This window comes from Oryctolagus cuniculus, chromosome 7, assembly GCF_051225735.1.
Source record: "Oryctolagus cuniculus isolate XC-2025 breed Fujian yellow rabbit chromosome 7, ASM5122573v1, whole genome shotgun sequence".
Classification (NCBI taxonomy): Eukaryota; Metazoa; Chordata; class Mammalia; order Lagomorpha; family Leporidae; genus Oryctolagus; species Oryctolagus cuniculus.
In genome coordinates, this window is record NC_142873.1 from 57,310,919 (window position 1) to 57,337,507 (window position 26,589).

At 37.8% G+C, this 26,589-nt stretch overlaps 1 protein-coding gene across 4 annotated transcripts in view; it reads right to left on the minus strand.

Annotated features, from left to right (window-relative positions):
* Positions 1 to 26,589, minus strand: part of MAGI3 (membrane associated guanylate kinase, WW and PDZ domain containing 3) — a 298,141-nt gene that overhangs the window by 77,611 nt on the left and 193,941 nt on the right. For all 4 annotated transcript variants that reach the window (XM_017345962.4, XM_017345964.4, XM_017345963.4 and 1 more), the window contains exons 3-6: positions 15,638 to 15,757; positions 10,707 to 10,916; positions 5,033 to 5,207; positions 2,067 to 2,146 (exon numbers count right to left, since the gene is read on the minus strand). In XM_017345962.4, coding sequence (XP_017201451.3) covers positions 2,067 to 2,146; positions 5,033 to 5,207; positions 10,707 to 10,916; positions 15,638 to 15,757 — 585 coding nt within the window. The remainder of the gene's footprint in view (positions 1 to 2,066; positions 2,147 to 5,032; positions 5,208 to 10,706; positions 10,917 to 15,637; positions 15,758 to 26,589) is intronic.

Consider the following 26,589-nt stretch of genomic DNA (forward strand, 5'->3'; position numbering starts at 1 on the left):
CACCTCCCAATGGCCACAACAACCAACATTGCGCCAGGCCACAGTCAGGAACCAAGAACTCCATCCTGGTCTTCTACACGGGTGGGAGGGGCCCAAATATTTGGTCATTTTCTGCCACCTTTCCAGGCACATGAATCAGATACTGGATCGGAAGTGGAGTAGCTGAGACTTGAACTGGCACTCTGATGTGCAAGTGGCAGCTTAACCTACTGTACCACAATGGTGGCTTCCAACTTTGTCTTGCAAAACTTTGTTGGTCTAGGCCGGCACCATGGCTCACTAGGCTAATCCTCCGCCTTGCGGCGCCGGCACACCGGGTTCTAGTCCCAGTCGGGGCGCTGGATTCTGTCCCGGTTGCCCCTCTTCCAGGCCAGCTCTCTGCTGTGGCCCGGGAGTGCAGTGGAGGATGGCCCAACTGCTTGGGCCCTGCACCCCATGGGAGACCAGGAGAAGCACCTGGCTCCTGCCATCGGATCAGTGCAGTGCGCCGGCCACAGCGCGCTGGCTGCGGCGGCCGTTGGAGGGTGAACCAATGGAAAAGGAAGACCTTTCTCTCCGTCTCTCTCTCTCTCACTGTCCACTCTGCCTGTCAAAAAAAAAAAAAAAACAAAAAAAACAAAACAAACAAACAAACAAACAAAAAAACCCAAAACTTTGTTGGTCTAACTACAGCCTTTACATTTCTACATATATATTTTAGGATCAGCTTGTCAACTTTTTCAAAACAGTTGTTAGACCTGCGCCACGGCTCACTAGGCTAATCCTCTGCCTGCGGCAACAGCACTCCGGGTTCTAGTCCCGGCTGGGGCGCCGGTCCTGTCCCAGTAGCTCCTCTTCCAGTCCCGCTCTCTGCTGTGGCCTGGGAAGGCAGTGGAGGATGGCCCAAGTGCTTGGGCCCTACACCCGCATGGGAGACCAGGAGGAAGCACCTGGCTCCTGGCTTTTGATCGGCGCAGCACACCAGCTGTAGCAGCCATTTGGAGGGTGAACCAACAGAAGGAAGTCCTTTCTCTCTTTCTCTCACTGTCTAACTCTGCCTGTCTAAAAAAAAAAAAAAAAAGTTGTTGAGGACTTTGACTTGGATTACATTGAATCCAGTTATCAACTGAGGGTAAATGAAATCTTTAATAATATTATGTCATTCAATCTATCTACACAGTATATTTCATTAATTATTTAGGTCTTAACTCTTTTCAATGATGTTTTGTAATGTTCAGTGCTGAGGATTTTCACATATTTAGACTTTATCCAAGGTATCCAATTTTTTTTAAATGTCATTGTAAAGAATTTTAAACAATTCCATTTTTCAATTTTTCTAGAGAAATTCTTAATATTACAATCATGCTGGACAAAAAATATGAAAATACTCTTTAATTTTTAATAGATTAAAATTCAAAACAAAGAAGATTAATAATTTTTTACTGATATAAAATGAATGCAAATTTTATTCATTTGTATTCTGTTCTCAAGAAGATGTAGCAAACAATTTTGGATGCCATAAACTATACTTATTTGTAAAACTATACTATTATATAAATCTATAATATGTAAGAAAGATACGTATTATTATCTGATGATTCTTGCAGAAATAATTTTCCCACTAGGTAGTATAAATTGTATGTATCTTAAGGGCATGTTAAATATTTTTGAGTTCCTACTGCTGCTCAAATGACTGAGGAGTATTCACAGATACTAGCATATCCATCCAAGTGCATATTATATTAAATATGTTTTTGAAGTTTCAACAGACATAAGGCTACCTTGCAGCTGCGAATGTATCTAATTTATTAAATATTTAAAGTCTTAAAAGTTTGTCTTTAAAATGTATGTCAAAAAAAGAAACTGTACTTATTAAGACATCTTTAAAAAAATTGTAATCCTCAAAAAGAGAGAAATGAAATTAGATATAATGACATAATTACCACAGTCAGTTGATTGTGGTCTTTATCTACTGCTTATGTGCTTACAAACATTCTAGTTTGTTTAGGGTTTTGGAAATTTGATTATCTAATCAAGAGCAAGAAAAGATTAGAGAGCAACAGCATAAAAGGTTTCTGAATCTCTACCTCCATCTTCACAGTCTTCAGGGGCTTTGGCTTTCTTACAAAGTCGAGGATCCAACCAGGTGGTTGTCTTGGTATTGTGGCTGTAGAATACAGATTTCAATTAGGAACAGTAAAATAGTGAGAAATCTTGCAAAAGATTAAAAGTGACAAAAGGTACATGATGTTTGAACACTTATCCTCTACAGGCTCCATTTGTAAATCTCAAATTCAATAATGCTATTGTTCTCACATAGCTACTTAAAACTGCCATAAAGCAAAGGTGATGCTGGAGGCACTAAATTGAGAATGTTAAAGAAGGGATAAAATGACAAATACAGAACAAGAGACACTTTAAACAGTCAAAAATATTTCAAAAGGTGGGCACATAGCCACATACTGTGCATTATGGAGCCAAAAAAAGCTGCACTGAAAATCTTGTTTGCTTTGCAGGCTGATTTCCTCCCTCCCTCCCTTCAAAAAGTCCTATATTTCCTGAGTGTTTCTGATGGTACTGTGCTGGGGGCTGGGGAGATGGGGCAGCAGTTCATATATAGCTTCCTTCTTCACAGGGGCTCTACACAATGAAATAGAATACAACAAAAGTTTTAAAGTGGCTGTTTCTGCAACATACAACTGAAAACAATGGGTATGGCTCAATTCTATGCTACGAAAATGAAGTTCTCATCACCATGGATCACGCAGGAAAAAGGACTAAAAGATCCCATCCTGGCCTGCACCGCAGCTCAACAGGCTAATCCTCTGCCTGCAGCGCCAGTACACTGGGTTCTAGTCCCGGTCGGGGCGCCGGATTCTGTCCCAGTTGCCCCTCTTCCAGGCCAGCTCTCTGCTGTGGCCCGGGAGTGCAGTGGAGGATGGCCCAAGTGCTTGGACCCTGCACCCCATGGGAGACCAGGAGAAGCACCTGGCTCCTGCCTTCGGATCAGCGCGGTGCGCTGGCTGCAGCGTGCCAGCCGCTGCGGCCATTGGAGGGTGAATCAACGGTTAAGGAAGACCTTTCTCTGTCTCTCTCACTGTCCACTCTGCCTGTCAAAAAAAAAAAAAAAAAAAATCCCATCCTTTGCTCCTTCAAAAATTTTATGTATTTGAGAGGCAAGTAGAAGAGAAGATAAACCATTTGATTCCCCTAAAGCCTGCGGCCAGGAGCCAGAAACGCAATCCGGGTCTCACAGGTGAGTGGCAAAAACTCAATTACTTGAGTCACCCCGGGATCTGCATTAACAGGAAGTGGAGTCAGCAGCCAGAGCTGAGGATTGAATGCAGGTACTCCCATGCAGGATACAGATGTCCTAACTGATGTCTGAACCACCAGGCTGAATGTCCCTCCCCTTCAAATAAACTTATATTTTAATTTCATTTTCTATAAATGTTTTGATGTCCCCTCATATTTATAATCAGTAATGCATCACATACGGTAAAAAGATCATCATACATACAAACATGTTTACTCTAGGGGAAGGATGTGGAATTAGGACCATTTGAGGAAACTAATTCAAGTCCCCACCTCTAATTCTCTTCTGTATATATTTATATGTTCTTTGAATGTAATGCCCAGCCCTCAATATTTTAACTTTTATTTAATTGCTAAGTTCTGCAACTTTACTATATTAATATTATACTTCCAATCAAATTAAAGAATCATAGATACATGAGAATACAAAAATTGTTCATAATGAAACTTCCAATAAACTAGTTAGACAAATTATTTTCTTAAGCAACATAAAATTTAGGCCAATCTAATCATATGGTACACAGTATTTCTACAAATTTTAATAGTGCTTTTTGTGAACTTGTATTGATTACTCTGAAGATCAGTAATGTTTCTTCTATATTACATAATTATATTGTTTGAAAATAGCAAAGCCAAGATCCAGGACTGAAAATACTTAGTTTAGATAATAATATGTCCCCTTCCATGATAATAATTCTTAAAATGCTTATGGCCAGCGCTGTGGTGCTGTGGGTTAAGCCTCTGCCTACAACACTGCATCCCATCTGGGTGCTGGTTTTGAGTCCCTGCTGTCCCACTTCCCTGTTAATGCACTTGGGAAAGCAGTGGCAGATTGCACAAGCTTTGGGGCACCTGCTACCCACGTGGGAGACCCAAACAGAGGTTTAGGTTCCTGGCTTTGGCCTGGCCCAGTTCCAGCCATTTGGGGAGCAAACCAGTGTATGGAAGATCTCTCTCTCTCTTTCTCCAACACTGACTTTCAAATACATAAATAAATCTTATTTTAAAAAAATACCACTGAAGAGGCCAGCACTGTGGTGCAATGGGTTAAACTACTGCTTGCAACACTGGGAATCCATATGAGAGTGCTGGTTTCAGTTTGATCTGTTCTGCTTCCAACCCAGCCCAATCTAATTCCCTACCAATATGCCTGGGATACCAGCAGATGGCCCAATTACTTGGGTCCTTGCCCTCCATGTATGAGACCAGGATGGAGTTCCTAGCTCCTGACTTCAGCCTGGCCCAATCCTGGCTGTTACAGCCATCTGGGGAGTGAACCAGTAGATGGAAGAGATCTGTTTCTGTCTTTTCTCTCTCTCTCCCATTCTCTGTCACTCTTTTAAATAAACAAATAAATAAATCTTTTTTAAAAAAAATGCTCACTGTTGGAAAATCTACTTGAAGTTTGGAAAAAAAAGGCAAGACAAAACATCCTGTATTTCTTATCTTTTTTTCAGCATTAATGATGAACCTGTTTTTAATCTTACTTTTACTATACAACACAGGTCAAATATGCTATTGTTTTACCTAAGTCAAATAAAAATAAAACATCATCAAAGAAAATAATCAGATTAAGAATCAGTTGTTATTAAGAATGAAAAATGATTTCATTTTCATTTCATATTAAGTATGAAAAAAAGTAAAAGCCTTTAGAAAGCACATGGCTAAAATGAGGTCAAATGTTCTTTTAGACATCTTCACAGTGAGCACATTTAGAGAGATACAGATACTTGCTTACTCAATGAAGTAGATCATCCCCGTGTCAGTGTAGGCCATTTCCCAGTTTTTGGGCAGTGGTTCCAAATTCTCATCTCTCATCATATAATTTCTAAAGTCCAGAGAGCTATTTGTTTGGTTGTAACTTGGTACCGTCTTCATCCAGTCAGATGACTCTGAATGTCTTTCTTTGTTTTCTGTCAGTGTCCAAAACAGAATGGCAGGGAAAGTATGTAAAGTTATACTTTTCTTCAAATAACCTTCTTCATTTCTAACAAAACACTAAAAACATTTACATGCAGAAAATTTCTTTATCTATTATGTCTACTTTCTGCTATATATTTTGAGAGAGCAAACAGATATATTTAACTTTTTAACTCACTAATCGATTTTAACTCTGCATAGCACCTCTGATGTAGGTCTGGCAAATAAGAGAACCATAATGGAATCAATGTAGTACAAATCCTAACAGCAGCAGGGACTACAGCATCACTCATGCAGTCCTTGTATGCATCAGGCTCTGTTTTAAGCACTTAACATACATTAACTCAATATTCACAGAAACCCTGTGAGAACCTATTAATACTGTTGTTGCTTTACAGATTGAGAAAACAAAGGCACAGAGTTAACTTAGTCAAGGTCACATGGCCATTAGACAGCAATGCCAAGATTTGAATATGTGTGGTCTAGGCTCTTTATCTGCTATAACTAAGCTGCCTCATACACATTTTTTTTTTTTTTTTTTTGACAGGCAGAGTGGACAGTGAGAGAGAGAGAGACGGAGAGAAAGGTCTTCCTTTGCCGTTGGTTCACCCTCCAATGGCCGCCGCAGCCGGCGCGCTACGGCCGGCGCACCGCACTGATCTGAAGCCAGGAACCAGGTACTTATCCTGGTCTCCCATGGGGTGCAGGGCCCAAGCACTTGGGCCATCCTCCACTGCACTCCCGGGCCACAGCAGAGAGCTGGCCTGGAAGAGGGGCAACTGGGACAGAATCCGGCGCCCCGACCGGGACTAGAACGCGGTGTGCCGGCGCTGCAAGGCGGAGGATTAGCCTAGTGAGCTGCGGCACCGGCCCCCTCATACACATTTAACATAGGCTTTTTGATAACCTTAATTTTTAAACATAACACTCAATAGACTTACTGTTGTTAAATATTATTTTCTGGGATTAAATTTCTTTTAATGTCATAAATCTGTAACATAGGTAAGACTACTAAAATTCAGTTACTGCCTAGGAAATTCACAATTTATGAGCTTATAACTCATGTCTAGAGCTTAAAAGACATTATAAAATATCACTGTAAGAACTCCAAAGTATAGATAATACATTAGAATCAGAATCTGAGAAAAGGCCTTAGGTATCTTCAGGTACCATTGTATACAGTACTTCACCTCCAACAATCCTTTATCTAGTCATCTCCTATAATCTATTAATCCTATTACTTAATACCTTTCACTATTCCCCAGCATCTATTCATGTCCCCACTGCCCTCCTTATCCAACTTAAATTCCATGATCAAAGACTAAAATCAACCCTTAAAAACATTCCTGATTCATTTGTCCCAACCTAACTTCTCATAATTGCCTGGCTAACCCATAACTCTGCTTAAATCCCACTCTCCACCTACTGCATGCTAGAATACACAGTTAAGACAGGCAATGCTAACTAGTTCACTTTAAATTCATGATCACTACTCAAGTGGGCATTTAACGATGCATAGTAACCAAACATGTTTTGATCCATTTACTTTGACACTCTGCAGATAACAAATCATACCTTATTTCTCCTTTAATCACCCAAATAGTTCCCTCTTATCCATAAGAGATATGTTCCAAGACTACCAGTGGATGCCTGAATCTGGGATAATACCAAATCCTATATACATATTACTTTGTTCTTTCCTATGTATACAAGCCTATGACAAAGTCTAAACTCGGCAAATAACACATTAGTAGCAATAGACATTAGTGAAACAGCACAATTATAACAATATACTATAATAAAAGCAACGTGAATGTGGTCACATTCTCTTATCTTATTATACAGTAATATCTTCAGAATATGGTTGATAGTGGATAACTGAAGTCTCAGAAAGAAGCCATGGATAAGGGAGAACTACTGTACTGCTTTTCTTTTTATCCCTAATCTCATTTGATGGCCTTGTTTCCTATTTCACAGGGAAAACAGATGCAAGCAAAAGAGAACTTTCACAAACTCCCACCTTCTCAACTGCACAATAATTCTGCCCATTCACTCACCATCTGTTAGGTGAACTGTCTGTATTCCTAGCTAAAGCTAACCCTCCAATTATGAATTATATCCACTCCCCCTCTTGTCTAGAGCAGTTCTCTCACTCTCCTTCCTGTACCATCACTATTCCCTATCTATTACATCAGAACCATCCACAAAAAGCAATTCAGTTTTCCTTCTGGCAACCATCCCATTTCTTTCCTCTTTTCACCAAAGCACCTTGGAAAGACTTTATACTTTCAACTTCTACTTCTATTCTTCTAATTCTCTCTGTGTCTCACTCCATTCAAGCTTTGGAACTGCTGTCAATTAAACTATTCTTGTCAAGGTCATCAATAACCAGCACTTTGCTAAACCCAATGCTCAGGTCTCAGTTTCCATCTTATTTGCGCTATCAACACCACCTGACGTGGTGGGTCACTTTATTCCTTGCACACACATTCAAAACCTCCTAACTGGTATCTTTGTTCATGTCCATGCACTCTTACTGCCTATTCTCAATACAGGACCATGAATGATCCTGTCAAAAGTGTTGCATCATGTTACTCTTCCATTCAAAACCTTCTAGTGGTTTCTCATCTCAGAACCAAAATAAAAAATTCTTCTAATGACATATAAGATCCCATGTACTACGCATTCCCCTGCCCCACCCATCACTGTAACATCTCACTTATTACTGTTCTATAATATTGCCCTCTATCACTCTGTTCTTACCACTTATGATAAACTGTCCATATTGTATCCAGCCCCATTGGTTTCCTTGTTGTCTGAAGATACCAGCATGTTCTCACTTCAGGTCATTTCTACTTCCACTACTTGTCTGGAAACCTCTTTCCCTAGATATTTTGAGTTACTCACTTTTTTCAAGTCATTTATGATACTATCTAAAGTGGCAAATCTTGACTACAACTACTCATTATCCACATCCTCCTCTTCTTTATTTTTCTCTGTAGCACCTTCTAGCAACCATTATTCATTTATGTGCCAGTTCTGTCTCTCCCAAGTCAAGTCTATGAAGGCAAGGGTTTTTTGTTCTTGTTTTTTCACTCACTGCTTTATTATCAACTTTCAGAACAATGGCTAGCACTTAGCAGACTAGCAAGTGCTCAAAAAACATCTACTTACTAAATAAACAAAATATACTTCTTAAATTTTTTCTATGTAGAAAAGTGACAGAAATTAAAAGGCACTCAATATGTAAAACAATCTTGAAGGGAACTGTATTCTTGAGAAACATGTTGGAGAACAGCAAAAGCAACTGCATGATCTATAAACTTTTAAAAAACAGTTCATGGGGCCAGCGCTGTGGCGTATCAGGTAAAGCCGCCACCTGCAGTGCCAGCATCTCATATGGGTACCGGTTCAAGTCCCAGTTGCTCCACTTGCAATCCAGCTCTCTGCTATGGCCTGGAATATCAGCAGAAGATGGCCCAAGTGCTTGGGCCCCTGTACTGATGTGGGAGACCCAGAAGAAGCTCCTGGCTCCTGGCTTCAGATTGGCCTGGCTCTGGCCATTGTGGGGAGTGAACCCCACATATTTGGAGAGTGTACCAGCGGATGGAAGATTTCTCTCTCTGCCTCTGCCTCTCTGTGTATCTCTGCCTTTCAAATAAATAAATAAATAAATCCTAAAAAAATAGTTCAAAGTAAGTAAAGGAGTTTGCTTAATAATCAATGATATGGGAAGATACTATTTTATAAAATCCTCTCTTAGAAAACAACTTTTGCATTATTGTATAACACATGTCATCTTATATGGGCATATTAGCATATTCTTCAGAAAAATATAACATACATACTGGTAAATACGAGTAAGGCTGTATTTTCTACCTCCCTATTTCTACTGCCCAACAATTTTCTGATTGTTCAAGCCAGAGATTGTAGTCCCTAAAAGCAATATATGAAGTCTATTTCCCTAATTTTGAATGACAAGTTAACAACTACGGTTAGTACTTGCTCAGAAAAGATGAAAGGCTTTTATTCAGGTGTTTTGTTATTTTTTCATTTAAATATTCCAGATATTTTCTCTTGCAAAGAAATACATAATCCAACATAAATGTCCCATAGAATCTGTATCTAAGACAGTATACAAACTGCCTCCCACACACTCTTAGATATACTCCCTTTAAATATCAACATCAAAGAGTATGTAACATTTGGTTTAGTAAGTGGCTTACATCACAAGCATAAACTATGGGAATTACACATGGGGTCTATCTCTAGGGAAACCAAGGACCATTGAAAGGCTCTGCATTAGAAAGGAAATAAAAAAGAACATCTTCCTTTTTCTTCAAAGCAAAAACATGTAAATTCCTAGATTCTGAGACAAATTCATGGTCTCTAAACTTAGAGTTTGGAATTTTAAAACATGAACAGACTTAATTTTGTGGGATATTAAAGCTGACATTAACATGAAATGGCTCCATGATATAAATTTCCTTAATAATCCCTAAAGAATTAGATGTGAGTTCACCAAAATCTTTTAAAACCTGTTTCCAGTCTTGACACTCAAATATATTCAGTAATTTTTTAACATTAGACATGTGGCGTAACTATGAAGAAGTTAGGTAAAACAGAATTCACACTCTGGCAGGGAAGACAGACAATGAACATATTAAAGCAAATATAATATACATTGCAAATTTTAATAACTGGTGAAGGAGAAAGATCAATGTGCCTTGGGGAAATGATATGAAAATGGCTTCTGCAAATTTAGACATGTAACTGTTATTTTTTTAGTTTCTACTATCTGCTATGCATTGTTTTTGGTGCATTCAGTACAACAGAGAACAAAACAAGCAAAAATTACAGTCCTTATGAAGCCTATATTAGAGTTATTATAATAAATATCACTGACGCAGGTTAGGTTGTGATTCTGTGGTTTTAGATCTATATTCTCAGTTATAAATATAAGTATATCCTAAGCAATCACCACATAAATATTCAAAAGGAACAGATTCTTCATCATTAAATTTCTATCAATTTTGCATTTAATGTAAAATATAGGAGTGACATTTGGAAATTTTCCTTGAGTGGATCCAGAGTTAAAAAATTAAAAAATATAGTTAACAAATCTTTCAGATAATTTTGACTGGTTTATCTCCAAACCCTATGTATTTGGTTTGAGCTGAAAGCTATATTCTAAAACATCTGTATAATTTTTCTACTTTGTAAAGTAGGATTATGCCAACAAGATTCCCATATTCTAGTATCAGAGATATGTCTCAAATATTTTAGGCAACAGGAAGGGTAATGGCATATTATTTGATTTTATTACTGATAGCTTATTATTGATTTATCAAAATTGGGACAACTCACTTTAGTTTAACAGAGATAACATTTTCAAAAAAAAAATCAGTATCATTTGTCCTCAACAAGCTTCATGAAAAAGTTTACTACTTCCAATTCAATGTTATAGCAAAACTGTTCATCTATTTACAAACCTGCATTTCCATTGCCATTAACAGCTTCCTTGTCCTCATCTTCTTCCTCTTCAGGAAGAGAGCTGTCCATCCGTTCCATCTTGCTGACAGATGTAGTTCGTTTTCTTTGTGATTCTGTGTCGAACTCATTATCAAAGAGAACCTGATCAACCGGATCTGGCTGGAAAGGGCTGGGTTCCGCTGGAGGCTTGGGCGTTCCATAGAAATTTCCTTAAGTGGACAAAATAACAGCAGCTGAAAGTGCTAATGTTGAAATGGGAGTCAGAGCAACAGGACCTAGTACATGTCTCTGTTTCTTACACTAAAGGTTTTGAATATTAACCAATGATCAAAAGGAGGCCAAAACACTCCTTCTTGGGAAGGAAAGAGGTAGAAATAGGGAAAAGAGTTTCTCAAATACACTCCACCATATATTATCTAACATCTTAATAGCATTTGTAATAAGGCCAGGAAGTTAACTACATGTAAGCAGATTATTTATTCCCTACAGGGTTTGCTTTACATGGGTTCTGAGTTAGGGTCTAATTTGTGAATATAAGTTTATCTATTGGAAAAGACAGAGGAGAGAGAGAGTGTGTGTGTGTGTGTCAGAGATCTTCCATCTGCTGGTTCACTCCCCAGATGGATACAGTGACTGGGACTGGGCCAGGCTGAGGCCAGGGGCCAGGCTGAGGCCAGGAGCCAGGATTTTCATCCGGGTCTCCCAGATTGACAGCAAGGGCCAAAGCACTTGGGCCATCTTCCGCTGCCTTACCCCGATCCCTAGTAGGAGGCTGAGTTGGAAGTAGAGTAGTCAGGACTTGAACTGGAGCTCTGATTTTGGGATAGCAATTTTGCAAGTGGTGGCTTAACCCTCCAAGCCACAAGAATGATCCTGAGGATTAGTAATTTTCGCAGTAAAAATAAAATGCTCTCCAATCGAAAGAAAAAAAAAATAGAATGTCTTCTCAATTTGTCATGCAGTTCTCATTAGGCAGCCAAATGCAATGAGTAAAATCTCAACAGGCCTAGCTGTAGTAACAGTTTGTGCCCGTTGCTAGTTTTGATCTTACAACAAACATTATGTTAATGTTATGGAAAAAGAAATATGGTAAAACAGTAAAACACTCATGATCTATTTAGATTTTAAAAATCATCTTCTACTCAAACTTTTTGGCTCCTAAGAAAGTAATTATGATGCTCACTCATGTAAGGAAAATTAATGTGGTAAACAGAGATTTTTTTTCCCCTAGATAGGAAAAAAATATAACACTGAGGTAAATCTAAAAATAACATAGTTTACCTTAAATTGAGCATGCTTTGAAGGGGAAAGCATTAAGATGAAGTCTCTGGAAATTTGACTTTGAGCAATAATTGTCATTAAACATTTTGACAAATCAAACGAAAAAACTTTTCAATTACATTCTACCTCTCCCCTCTCCACCACTTCCTTAAATCCAAATCCATGTTGGAAATAGGTTACTCCTGACACACAGGAGTATGCAAAGATTTGTTTTAAAACACACAAAATTTTCTGGAAACTTACTGCCCACAAGTAAATAAAGAAAAGAACCAATCAAAACACCAGTTCACACTTCTCTGGAGCAACAGGTATAGGAATATTCCAAAAAAAGGTTTGGTTGGGAAAAAAGGATGGCCTAGGATCTCCATTTTTTTTCTGCCTAATACTCAGAAATCACATTACCAAAGAACCTGGATGTACCCTGACAAATAAAAAGCCCACTCTTCTAAGGATGGTAGTAGAATTACCAGAAACATTGGAAACATATTTTACTGTGAATTCTTAGCAATTATTATCTAACTTTAGGAAGTTTAACTTTTTTCTAAGAGAAAAACTTAAAAAAGCAGGATATTATGATTACTTTTCATAATCACTGAATAAATATTGGCAGTTTTCTTATTTAAAAAATTTAATTTTGGGCTTAGATTAAAAAGGATAATTAGTATTGCTTTTAAATAAGTTAGACCTATTTTTCTCAAATTATTTGTAAATATCAAAATTATGAATACAGTAAGGTATAAAATTCCAAGGTTCATGAATTGGAATTATGGTTTTAACAGAAAAAAATTTTTCATCTTTAATTTTTTATTTATTTATTTATTTATTTTTTTGACAGGCAGAGTGGACAGTGAGAGAGAGAAAGGAAAAATTTTTCATCTTTTAAAGCTGTTTTAGAGCTTGTTTTTATTTTCTGAAGGCTTTCTTTTTCATTTTCATAGAATTATTTACCACTAGTATTTCAGAAATATATAAAGTTATAGACATGATAAAAAATAGTATCCAAATGTCTATTTTACTTACATAAATATATGTTAATATTGATTATTGTCATATTTCTTTCAAATCTTCCTTTTTCCCTTTTTTTCTCTTTAAGGACACACATATACAATTAAAGCCTTATTTTCCTGTCCTGAAGTTGGTTTTTATCTTTTCCCCCAATACTGTATACATCTAGGACACATGTATTTGCACCCATAAACATATATTACTGTTTTCAGAAAAAAGTCATGAAGTGGGGCCCGGCATTGTGGCATGGCAGGTTAAGTTGCCACTTCTGACACTGGCATCCCCTATCGGAGCAGTGGTTTAGTCCTTCCTATACCACTTCTGATCAAACTCCCTCACCAATGTGTCTGGGAATGCAGCAGCATATGGCCGAAGAACTTAGGCCATTGCCATCCACATGTGAGACTCATTTGGAATTCCTGGTTCTTGGCTTCCGCCTGGTAGTAGCCTGGTGGTTGCAGTCATATGAGGAGTGAATTAATGGACGGAAGCTTGCTCTTGCATGCTCTCTCACACTCTCTCTTGCTCTGACTTTCAATTAAATACATAAATCTTTTAAAAAGTTTCATAGAGTGCTGGGGGCCGGTGCTGTGGCACAGTGGGTTAAAGCCCTGACCTGAAGCACCAGCATCCCATATGGGTGCTGGTTCTAGTCCTGGCTGCTCCACTTCCAATCCGGCTCTCTGCTATGGCCTGGGAAAACAGTGGAAGATGGCCCAAGTCCTTCGGCCCCTGCACCTACATGGGAGACCTGGAAGAAGCTCCTCGCTTCAGATAGGCTGAGCTCCGGTCACTGTGGCCATTTGGTGAATGAACCAGCAGATGGAAGATCTCTCTCGTCTTTCCCTCTTTTTGTTTCTACCTCTCTCTGTAACTTGGTCAAATAAATCTTCTCTTTTTTAAAAGAAATATTAATAATGTTCGTTGTAGCTTTATTGGTGGTAATGAGGAGTTGGAGGCAATCTGGGAGACCACTAGTAGAATGGGTAAGTAAAATGCAATCAGAATCAGATTATCAATACTGTGCAACAACATGGATGAATCTAAAAAATGCAGTCGTAAATGCAAACAGTAAAATATTGAAATATGAAATATTGAACACAGTTCAGATGTAAATAACAAATATATTCACACAAGACACAACACACAATTTATAAGAACACATAAAAATAAAAGCCACATATTAAACACATCAAAATGATTATAGGAAGGAGGCTTTTTGCATAAAAGTAAAGACAAGTCAGTAGCTGTCATTTCCTCTGAGTTTTTATTTACTGGCTACTTAATCTAAAGAAGATATTCCTGTTATTTCTTTAAATCCATTGTTTTTATTCCCCTCATAACATCTCACTTAATAATAACTTTGTTTTTTGACTCTTCTCCACTAAGAGGCAGGGGATACTATCAGGGCAGTATCCCCAGGCCCTGTTATAGTAGTTAGTATATAGTAGAGACTTAATAAATGATTGTTGAATGAATGAAACAGGATCAAGTAAGTTCCTAATTGAATGAATGACTCAGGAGAGCTAAGCCTAGAAGGGCAGTTAGGTCAAACTTAGTAGGTAAAAGGAAATTATTGGAGGTTTTGCACAGGAAAGGGACATAATCAGAGCTATGCTTGAAGATCAGTGTGGTGGCAATGGGCAGGATGGATGGGACAGAGGGAAGAATTTGGAACAAACTATTCAACTGTGATAACCCAGACATGAGCTCATCAAGTGGGCCTGCAATGATGTAGTGAAAGTGAGAGGAAGAGCATTGTAAAATTGGCTACAAAAGGAAGAAATGAGTAGATCTGGTAGTTTACTAGATGTGAAATGTGAGAAAAAGGAGGGAATTAATGATTCTGCTGTTTTGAGCTCATGGTGTTGCTGAAGAGAGGAATTATAAAGAACTACTGTTTCTGGAAAGAACACAAATGCATATTTGAGTATGTTGAATTCAAGGTTATCTATTTATTGAGTCTCATCTCCAGGCACTGAAGACAATGATATAAGAAAGACAAAATCACTGTTATCATAGAGCATGTGAAATAAGCAATTAAAGTAGCATGATGAAGTGAAATAGAAAAGCATAGGGTGCAAATGGAAGTGGGTAAGCTTGCTAGCATAAAGTGTGTAAAATAAGGGGAAACACAGATCTAATTCAGAATCATCTAAAAGTTGAAACTGATCTCAAATTTCTGTTGTATTTTCTAGCATTTCCTGGTTAGAGGAAATGGAGATAACAAAAGAAAACCAATGAATCTGTTTTTGTTGTTTTATTCCCCATGCATGTTATTTTTTCTCCAAGATAGTCAAGATACTTGTGGGATTATGGATTCCCAACCACAAATAGAAAGCAATCAAGAAATACCTGTTCAGCGCACATGATGAATGTGAACTATCATATGTGCAAACTAGCCAGGCTAATTTTCATATGTTGTTCAATCAACTTAATAATAATGGAATATTCTTGTTTATTGTTATCTCAGTTTAATTAGTAATTTACAAATCTCCCAGTCAAAAGAGAATTTTCCCAAAATCTGTTAGGAAAAACAGAACAAAACAAAAAAGGTATTCTACTCATCAAATTCCCTTTGAAATAACTGCAGTTACTCAGATGATTTTCTGGGCATTGCTGTTGCTAGTATTTGGGGACATACCATCATATGTTCCACTTTCTAACAGCGCTCCACTCTCTTCCAGTGCTTTGAACTGTTCAACAGAAATGAAATTATAGTCCACCCCTGGTACTTCCCCATCCCTGGGGGCCCTTGTAGTGCCTAAGGAGGAAAAAAAAGGAAAAAAAAGTTGTAAAGTGCTTTTAAGGTTACAAAATACTCAGAGTAATAGGAAATTCAGTCTAAAAACATATGGGAGATACAGACTATTGAATATAAATTGTATATATTGTACCTGCTAGAATGAGGATCAGAAAACTTTAGTTGGTATTATATTATTAGGTAAAAGTAGGAGAATAAAGAGTAAGAATACTTTAATAAAATCTACAGATAGCCATGACACTGAAAACTACAAAACTTTAAAATAATTTTAGTGCCAAAGGAGGCTTATCTTCCCAAGGTACAACACTCAATCTTTATAAAACCTCAATTATCATTACTTAACAGCAAGAAATAGAGAAAAATCCACTAATAAGTACTTAACTTCTACCCCCACTTTATTACCATGTAATTGACAAACAAAAGTTGTATATAATTATAGTGGGCACAACACATTTTGATATGTGTATACATTATAAAAGACAGACTTCATTATTAAGTACTTATGTTATGTTTTTCTTCCCTAACATAAATGTAAACCAACAATCTAATTATTACAATACTGAAAAATAAAAAAAATTTAAGTTTTTCTATTTAACTTTAAAATGTGGACAAATATTAAATGTTTTTAGACAACAGAAAGCTTAAGAAAGACATTCACATATCACTACTTTCTTAAAGTAATTTCAAAAAATTAAGTGGTAGGCAATTTTATAAAACTGATTACAGCAACAGATCACAAAATTTCCAAATATTTAGGAACTCATACTGAAATAGAATCTTTCAGATCCAAAGTTCCAATTCAGGTTATGGTAACACTGCTACCTTTGATTTAATTTTACTAAAGAATAAATTACTTCTATGAACTAGCATTAGAAATGTCATTTCAAATGCAACAGAATACAAACACACACACACACACACACACACAGAGTAGGTTTTTAGACGGGAAGAGTCTGATATGGCAGCAAGTCCTGTATAAGCACATCTTACCAAACTGGCTTCACCACTTACATCCCTTTCCAGTAATGGTACTCTGTCAGTCACATCGGGCTCCTCCCTTTATTCCACTCCCAGTCCTCAAACCCAGTTGATTCTACTTATAACTATCTCTAGATACATCTTTTCATCTCCATTAATCATCCAGTTCATATCATCATCTGTGGCCTGTCCTGACTACACCCCTTACCCCAACTGCAGTCAGTGACCTTTCTAAAATAATCTGAACAGAAAACCAGTCTCTCTCAACTCATTAATGACTTCCCTGATTGTTGGCATGAAACCTAAATCCTATAAGACATTTAACAGGACCCTTTGCAGTCTAGCCCCTGGCTACCTTCTTGCTTCACTCGTTCCATATTCTAGGCTTTAGCCATCCCAGATTTTTTTTCCCAGTTACTTTTATATTCCTTCCACTCATTTACCTTCAAGGCCTTTGTCTTTCCCTAGACAATTTCCCACTTCCTTTCCCAGTCTTACCTCAGCTAACTCCTACTCATTTTTCAGGTCCTCACTTAGAAAGTTTCTTGAGAGAACCTTCCCAGATTCCCAGCGTAGGGTACAGCAGTATGCAGAAACTCTCTATCTGGTTCAAAGTAAAGACACCAACTTGTCACAGTGCAGGAATCTTAGTAGGTACTCAATTTACATAGTGGTCAAAAAGTGAAATTTTAAACAAATTCAATTAGCATAATGGCTAGAAAATAATTTTATTATAAATCAATTTTTAGAAAATTCAATTGCTCCTACTTCCTAGCTGTATCACATGCTATTTTATAACATAAAAATCCACAAAGATGATAACATAGTAATGCAAATGATCAGAAAAGATAAGACAACATTTTATGCAGTAACTGGACTGAATTTCTCTTTTTTTAACCACTTTTTAAAATATTTATTTATTTGTTTGAAAATCTAGCTGCTGGTTCACTCTCCAAATGGCCTCAATGGCCAGGGTCAGGCCAGGCTGAAGCCAGGAGCTTCATCTGGGTCTCCCATGTGGTTGCAGGGTCCAAGCGTTTGGATCATCCTCTGCTGCCTCTGCATGTGTACCAGCAGGGTGGAGCACCAGGATTCAAACAGGTGCCCACATGGAATGCTGGTGCCACAGATGGTGGCTTAACCTGCTATGCCACATTGCCAGTTCCTTTTAATTTTTTTTAACCATTTTCTAAAAGTGAGCATTTCTTCATGTTTCACCCAACAGATTAAAAAAAAACTAGATAATCTAAATCTTTTTTCTAAGCATAATACACTTCCATCTTCAAATTTCTGATATATTTACCAAAACTACAGTTAATTTTGTAAGTCAACAGTTTCTAGCTCTATAGCAAGTAAAAATTAACATTAGGAAATAAACTTTATGACTAAGTTATAATTTATAATTATCCATAATGGATGAAAAAATATTACAACACTTCGCACCTTTTTACCATTAAAACCTGGGACTTGCTTCCCAATTCCTTGTATCTAGACTGGATTCTGACTTGCCTTGATTTAATGGGGAAACAAGTTTAGGAGTCTACACTTCCATTTTTACCCTCTTGGTATATTCTCATCACATGGCACGGATGTCTAGGCGAGACTACTAAACGAGTTGAGAGTCCCAACCAGCAAACAGCAACAAATACCCAAACACATAAGGTCATCTTAGGCAGCTCCAGTTGAGCTATCAAAGATTGAGCCCAGCTAATTCATAGTCTTGAGAAACAACACATGATGTCAGTTTCACATTACTAAGCTTAGGTTGGTTTATTACACAGCAAAAGCAACTTGGGATATTATTCAAATAAGCTTTACTGTAAAACATAGTAACTGTATAAAACACAATCTAACAGCAAACCATATTCCAGATACACAATGAAAAGAATACCAACCCAAAGGACAGGAGGAACTGTTTTAGTCTCAGATTATCATTAACGGTACAATTTGGAGCAAGCACTTAACTTCTCTGGGCTCCATTTTCTTTCTGCAAAGTGGTGTCAAGCAAGATAGTGGCCATGATTCCTTCTATTAACAGATATGAATGTTATGTGTGATTCCAACATTTATATTTCTAAGACTTAGAAAATAAGTTCAATGTTCTTTTTACGAAGTACTATAAAAACCATATAATCCCTTACACATAAAAAGTTCTTTCCCTTCCCCAACTCCATTGTCTTCAACATTCCAGAAAACTTATCTTTATCTTCTTCTGATAATCTGCATGTTTTATGTAAAGTTTTCTACATTCCCCCTTCCCTCAGTTACCATTACATTTCTCTGCTTTACATAACAATTTCTCCAAACAGTTGTTTATTTAGTCTCCAATTCCTCTCCTCTCTTGAGCTCACTGCAATGACAGCACTGCTCTAACTCCTCACTGACACAGTTTGCTGTGCTCAATAGTAGTCTCTACTTTGCTTAACTCAATGGTTAAGTCTTAGCCCTCATATGTATTACCTGCTCTATGGACAATATTTGACAGAACTGATCATTCTCCCTTTTTGGTTTCACTCTGAAATAGAAAAGTACACAAAATACAAACTTAAAGTTTAACAACTAACAGAAGCAAATCCATCCAGGTAAAGAAACAGAAAATCACCAGGACTCTAAAGCCTCTTTCTTTGTTTCTGATCATAAAGTTTCTATCCCTCCATCCCCAAAAGTAACCACCAGCGTAACATTCGTGGTGATGATTTCCTTCACTTTCTAATGGTCATAATGCATTTTTTTTTGACAGGCAGAGTGGACAGTGAGAGACAGAGAGACAGAGAGAAAGGTCTTCCTTTTGCCATTGGTTCACCCTCCAATGGCCGCAGTGGCCGGTGCGCTGCGGCCGGCGCACCGCGCTGATCCGATAGCAGGAGCCAGGTACTTATCCTGGTCTCCCATGGGGTGCAGGGCCCAAGCACTTGGGCCATCCTCCACTGCACTCCCTGGCTACAGCAGAGAGCTGGCCTGGAAGAGGGGCAACCAGGACAGAATCCGGCGCCCCGACCGGGACTAGAACGCGGTGTGCCGGCGCCGCAAGGCGCAGGATTAGCCTAGTGAGCCGCGGCGCAGGCCATAATGCATTTCTAAGCAATATAGCTTAATTTTGCATGGTGTGAATGTTCATGTGAATGGAATCATAAAAAATATATCCTCCTATGTCCATACCTTTACTTGCCATCACATTTTAAAACTTCTATGAATACATTGACTATGTAAAGGTATTTCACTGTGTATTTAATGTGCAAGTGTTTTATGAGATTAAATATTCTCAGATTTTTACTGGCTGCTATGGTTTGAGTATGATTTGTCCCCACTGACATTAATGTTGAGGCTTGGTCTCCAAGGGAACATTTAAGATGCATTTAAGATGTAATTAGGTCACGTGGCTCCACCTTTATGAAGGGATTGACGTAGTTCTTGCAAGAATGAGATTGTTATCTCCAGAGTAGGTTGTTAAAAAGTGAGCCTGGCACCTCCCCAGTGTCTTTCTGGCACATGTACTTCTCTTTTAGATGTACCTGCTTGCATTTCCTCTAACAGGAGGCCCTCTGCCAGAAGCCCAGAAGATGCTGGCACCATGCTCTTGGACTTCCACATCTGTGAGCCAAAATAAATCATTTCTTTATATATAAACTACCCAGACTCAGGTATACTGTTATAGCAACAGAAAATGGACTAAGACACTAGATTTCCTCTGCTGTGCAGTGCCCAAGATAGCCCCTCCCCCATTTATATTGAGTTGTCTTTTTAAAAAACTTAAAGTTCTTTATATTCTGGGTACTACCATTACATTATCAAACATATGTAACCAATAGCTTCTAAATTAAAAAAAAATTTTTTTTATCTTTGACAGGCAGAGTGGACAGTGAGAGAGAGAGACAGAGAGAAAGGTCTTCCTTTTGCCATTGATTCACCCTCCAATGGCCACCGCGGCTGGCGCATTGCGGCTGGCGCACCGCGCTGATCCGAAGCCAGGAGCCAGGTGCTTCTCCTGGTCTCCCATGTGGGTGCAGGGCCCAAGCACTTGGGCCATCCTCCACTGCCTTCCCTGGCCACAGCAGAGAGCTGGCTTGGAAGAGGGGCAACCGGGACAGAATCTGGCGCACCGACCGGGACTAGAACCCGGTGTACCGGTGCTGCTAGGCGGAGGATTAGCCTAGTGAGCTGCAGTGCTGGCCGTAACCAATAGCTTCTAAAATGTACCCCAATTCCACCTCTAAGAAAGGAAAAGTAAAACCCAATCTTGATAATTATAATCAAAAGATTTTATCTATTATATGAAGCATCTCAATTGAAGAGATGTTAAAACATAAGAAACTTATGTATCTTAGTATTGATGAAGTATGGTAGCCCTTTAAAAGATATAGGCTTTGCAAAAGGGGTACTTCTGTGAAATATGAGTTTATAAAACAGTGCTTTCTCAAAAATTGCACAGCTGATTATGGAGAAAACACCATAAGGATTGACTTTTCAGAATCTACTGCATTCTAGGACTTTGAGATGCACTGATAGTTCATTTATTTGGTACCTTTCCAATTTCTTCGTGTAGGCACCAATTGTTATAAACTTCCCTCTTAACACTGCTTCTGTTGTATCCCTTAAGTTTTTTTTTTTTTTAAGATTTGTTTTATTTATTTGAAAGAGTTAGAGAGAGGTAGGACTTGGGCCATCTTCTTCTGCTTTCCCAGGCCATAGCAGAGAGTGGATGAGAAGTAGAGCAGCTGGGACATGAACTGGCACCCATATGGGATGCTGGCACTGCAGAGCAGGACTTTAACCCTCTGCACCACAGCACTGGCCCCATCCCATAAATTTGATATAATGTATTGTCACCTTCATTCATTTCCATAAAACTCACAAAACCAGTAACAATTTAAATTAAAATTATTTACATAACTATGTATCTTTTCCTACTGCATGATTTTCATTTCACCTTTTTAAAAAAGTAGTCTTTTGATGACAGAAGTTCTTGATTTTAGTAAATCAAATGTATCATCCTTTCCTTTATAGCTAATAGACTTTATATCTAGTTGAAGAGATCTTTCCCAAAGCCATGGTGATATTCTATATTGTTTTTTGGTGAAAGCATTTCACATCTAAGACTTTCATATCCCAAAATAGATATGGGGGAGGAGTACTGATGGGAGGGAGCAGTCCAATTGCTGTTTTTTTCCAAAAGATGGTTTAACAGAATTTATTGAATAATAAATTATTTACAACTCTGATCAATCATAGCACTTCTATCACAGGAACATTTACATAAGATTTGGCATTTATTTCTGGACTTCATATGATATTTATTTTTGACCATTCCTGCACCAGTTAGAGTTTTTAAATTATTCTACTTTCAAATAGTGACATATAATACAGCAAATCTATCTTGTTTTTTCTATTCATAGTCTTTCCATTTAAATACCAGAATGAGACAGAGTAAAAAAGGTTGGAATTTTTAAAGAATTAGGTTGAATCTATTAATCAATTTGAGGAGACAGACATCTTTGCTGCATGGAGTCTTTTTAATCCATGAATGAGAACTCTGACAATATATTTAGATCTTCTGAAGTGTCCTTTAATTTTACCCTACAGAATACTTACACTTCCTAGGGGGTTAATTTCTAGGTATTTCAAATATTCATATGCTATTACAACTGATATCCTTTTCTAAATGTTCATTCTCTAATTATTCATTATATCAAATAACACAATCTTGGAGGTTTAGTTGGTCGCTTTTAAGGGATATTATTTACAATCAAATTACACCATTCTGATAGTACAATTTTATGAGTTCTAGAAACCATCACTCACAAATTTTCCTGAGGCCTTCTGCAGTCCACCACCTACCTTATTGTCCTACTGGCCTACTATAACCATAGATTTGCCTTTTGTAGAACCTTGTGGGGAATCATGTTAATTTGTTTCTGTATGACTTCTTTAATGTTAACTTGACACTTTGAGATTCATCCATGTTGCTTAATTTCTTTCTTCCTTTTTTTTTTTTTTTTATTTTGACAGGCAGAGTTAGAGAGAGACAGAGAAAAAGATTTTTTTTAAAAAGATCTATTTTATTTATTTAAAAGGAGAGCTAGAGAGAGGAACAGAGAGAGATCTTCCATCTGCTAGTTCACTCCCCAAAAGGCTGCTACGACCAGGGCTGGGTCAGGCCAAAGCCAGGAGCTTCTTCTGGGTCTTCTACATGGGTGTAGGGGCCCAAGCACTTGGGCTGTCCTCAGCTGCCTTCCTAGGCACATTCACAGGAAGCTGGATTGGAAGTGGAATAGCCAGGACTCAAACCAGTGCCCATATGGGATGCAGGCACTGCTGGTGGTGGCTTAACTCACTGTGCCGCTGCACTGTAATACTGGCCCCTGTTTAGGATTTTTGTGTCAATATTCAACAGGATATTGGTCTATACTTTTCTTACGTCTTTGTGTGGTTTGGTACTAGGGTAATGGCTCTGAATGAGTTTCAGAAAGAGAACTGTAAATTGGTGTTAAATGTTTGACTGCATTTTCCAGTCTAGCCATTTGGTTCTGGGCTTCTCTTTGTTGTGAGGTGTTTTTTTTTCCCCACTATCACTTCAGTTTCCCCATAGGTCTATTTTAATTTTTTATTTTTCATCATTCCATCTTGGTAGGTTTATATTCCTAGGACTTTATCCATTTTTCCAGGTTATCTAATTAGTTGGTTTGTAATTAATTGCTCATGGTAGTTTTATAATTTTTATTTCTGTAACATTAGTTGTAATATTTTCTCTTTAATTTCTAATTTTAGGAATTTGAGTCTTCTGTTTTTCTTGTCCAGCTAAAGATTCATCAATTTTATTGCTCTTTACAAAATATCAATTTTTGGTTTTCTTGATTTTTTCCTATTGTTTCCCTATTCTTATTTGATTTACCTGTGTTCTAGCCTTATTATTTCCTTCCTTCCCTTGACTTTGAGTTTAATTCGCTCATTTTCTAATTCCTTGAGATATAAGACTAGCTTGTGGATGTGAGATTTTTTTTCCTTTCTTAATGTGTTTACTGTTATAAACTTCCCTCCTAGTTCTGTTTTCACTATATCCCAAAATTTCATTATGTGCAATTTTAATTATTTGTCTCTAGATATTTTCTAAATTTTCTTGTGATTTCTGCTTTAACCCACCTGTTGTCTATGAGTGTACTATTTAATTTCCATATAATATTTGCAGTTTTTCCTATTTTGCATTATTAATTTTAGTTTTTGTTCCACTATTATCAGAAAAATGTCATAAAACTTAAAAATTTGTTAAGACTGGGGCTGGCATTGTGGCGTTGAAGCTTTGGCCTCTGCCAACAGTGCTAGCATCCCATTGGAGTCCCAGCTGCTCCTACACTTCCGATCCAGTTCCCTGTTCATGCACCTGGGAAAGCAGTAGAACATGGCACCTGCACTCATATGGGAGACCCAGAAGTTGTTCCTGCTCCTGGCTTTGGATTGGCCCATCTCTGGCCATTTGGGGCCATTTAGGGAGCGATGGAAAATTGCTCTCTATTTCTGCCTTTCAAATAAATAAACAAATCTTAAAAAAAATTTGTTAAGACTTTGTCTGTAGTCTAACATGAGGCTTAGCATACAGAATGTTTCATGTATGCTTGATATGAATATATATTCTGCTGTTAGGTGAAATGTTTTGTGTATGTCTCATAGGTCCATTTGGCCTGTAGGACTCTCCAAGTTCTCTTTTTGCTCATTGATCTTTTGTCTCATTCTATTCAATTTCCTTTTATTTCTGAGAGTACTTCATTGTATGCATACACAAAAATTTTATTATGCATTCATCACTGATGGACATTGGGATGTTTCCAAATTTTGGCTATTAGAAATAAAGCTGCTGTGAACTTAAGAGTCTTTGGGTAGATATCATCAAAATGTTCATGCTCCCAAAAGCAATTTATAAATTCAATGCGATACCCATCAAAATACCAAAGACATTCTTCTCAGATCTAGAAAAAATGATGCTGAAATTCATATGGAGGCACAGGAGACCTCGAATAGCTAAAGCAACCTTGTACAACAAAAACAAAGCAAGAGACATCACAGTACCAGATTTCAGGACATACTATAGAGCAATTATAATCAAAACAGCATGGTACTGGTACAGAAACAGATGGATAGACCAATGGAACAGAATTGAAACACCAGAAATCAACCCAAACATCTACAGCCAACTTATATTTGATTAAGGATCTAAAACCAATTCCTGGAGCAAGGACGGTCTATTCAATAAATGGTGCCGGGAAAACTGGATTTCCATGTGCAGAATCATGAAGCAAGACCGCTACCTTACACCTTACACAAAAATCCACTCAACATGGATTAAAGCCCTAAATCTACGACCCAACACCATCAAATTATTAGAGAACATTGGAGAAACCCTGCAAGATATTGGCACTGGCAAACTTCTTGGAAAAGACCCCGGAGGCACAGGCAGTCAAAGCCAAAATTAACTATTGGGATTGCATCAAATTGAGAAGTTTCTGTACTGCAAAAGAAACAGTCAGGAAAGTGAAGAGACAACCGAGAGAATGGGAAAATATATTTGCAAACTATGCAACTGATAAAGGGTTGATAACCAGAATCTACAAAGAAATCAAGAAACTCCACAAGATCAAAACAAACAACCCACTTAAGAGATGGGCCAAGGACCTCAATAGACATTTTTCAAAAGAGGAAATCTAAATGGCCAACAGGCACATGAAAAAATGTTCAAGATCACTAGCAATCAGGGAAAGCAAATGAAAACCACAATGAGGTTTCACCTCACCCGGGTTAGAATGGCTCACATGCAGAAATCTACCAACAACAGATGCTGGCGAGGATGTGGGGAAAAAGGGACACTAACCCACTGTTGGTGGGAATGTAAACTGGTGAAGCCACTATGGAAGTCAGTTGGAGATTCCTCAGAAACCTGAATATAATCCTACCATACAACCCAGCCATCCCACTCCTTGGAATTTACCCAAAGGAAATTAAATTTGGCAAACAAAAAAGCGGTATGCACCTTAATGTTTATTGCAGCTCAATTCACAATAGCTAAGACCAGGAATCAACCTAAATGCCCATTAACAGTAGACTGGATAAAGAAATTATGGGATATGTACTCTATAGAATACTATACAGCAGTAAAAAACAATGAAATCTGGTCATTTGCAACAAAATGGAGGAATCTGGAACACATCATGCTGAGTGAAATAAGCCAGTCCCAAAGGGACAAATATCATATGTTCTCCCTGATCAGTGATAACTAACTGAGCACCAAAAAGGAAACCTGTTGAAGTGAAATGGACACTATGAAAAATGGTGACTTGATCAGCCCTTGCTCTGATTGTTGATGAACAACTTAATACTTTATCCCTTTTAGTATTTTTTTTTTGTTCTACTTAATACTATTGGTTGAACTCTGTAATTAATACACAATTATTCTTAAGTGTTGAAACTTAACTGAAAAGTGATCCCTATTAAATATAAGAGTGGGAATAAGAGAGGGAAGAGATGAATAATTTGGGACATGCTCAATCGGACTTGTCCCAAATGGTAGAGTTAGAAACGTGCCAGGGGATTCCAATACAATCCCAAGGTGGCATGTACCAATGCCATCTCACTAGTCCAAGTGATCAATTTCTGTTCACAATTGATCATAATGATAGGACTAAGAGTCAAAGGAATCACATAAACAAGACAAGTGTCTGCAAATACCAACTGATAGAATAAAAAAGGGAGAGAATGATCCAACATGGGAAGCAGAATACACAGCAGAGTCATAGAATGGCAGATGTCCTAAACAGCACTTGGCCTCAGAATCAGCCCTTAAGGCATTCGGATCCAGCTAAAAAACCCAT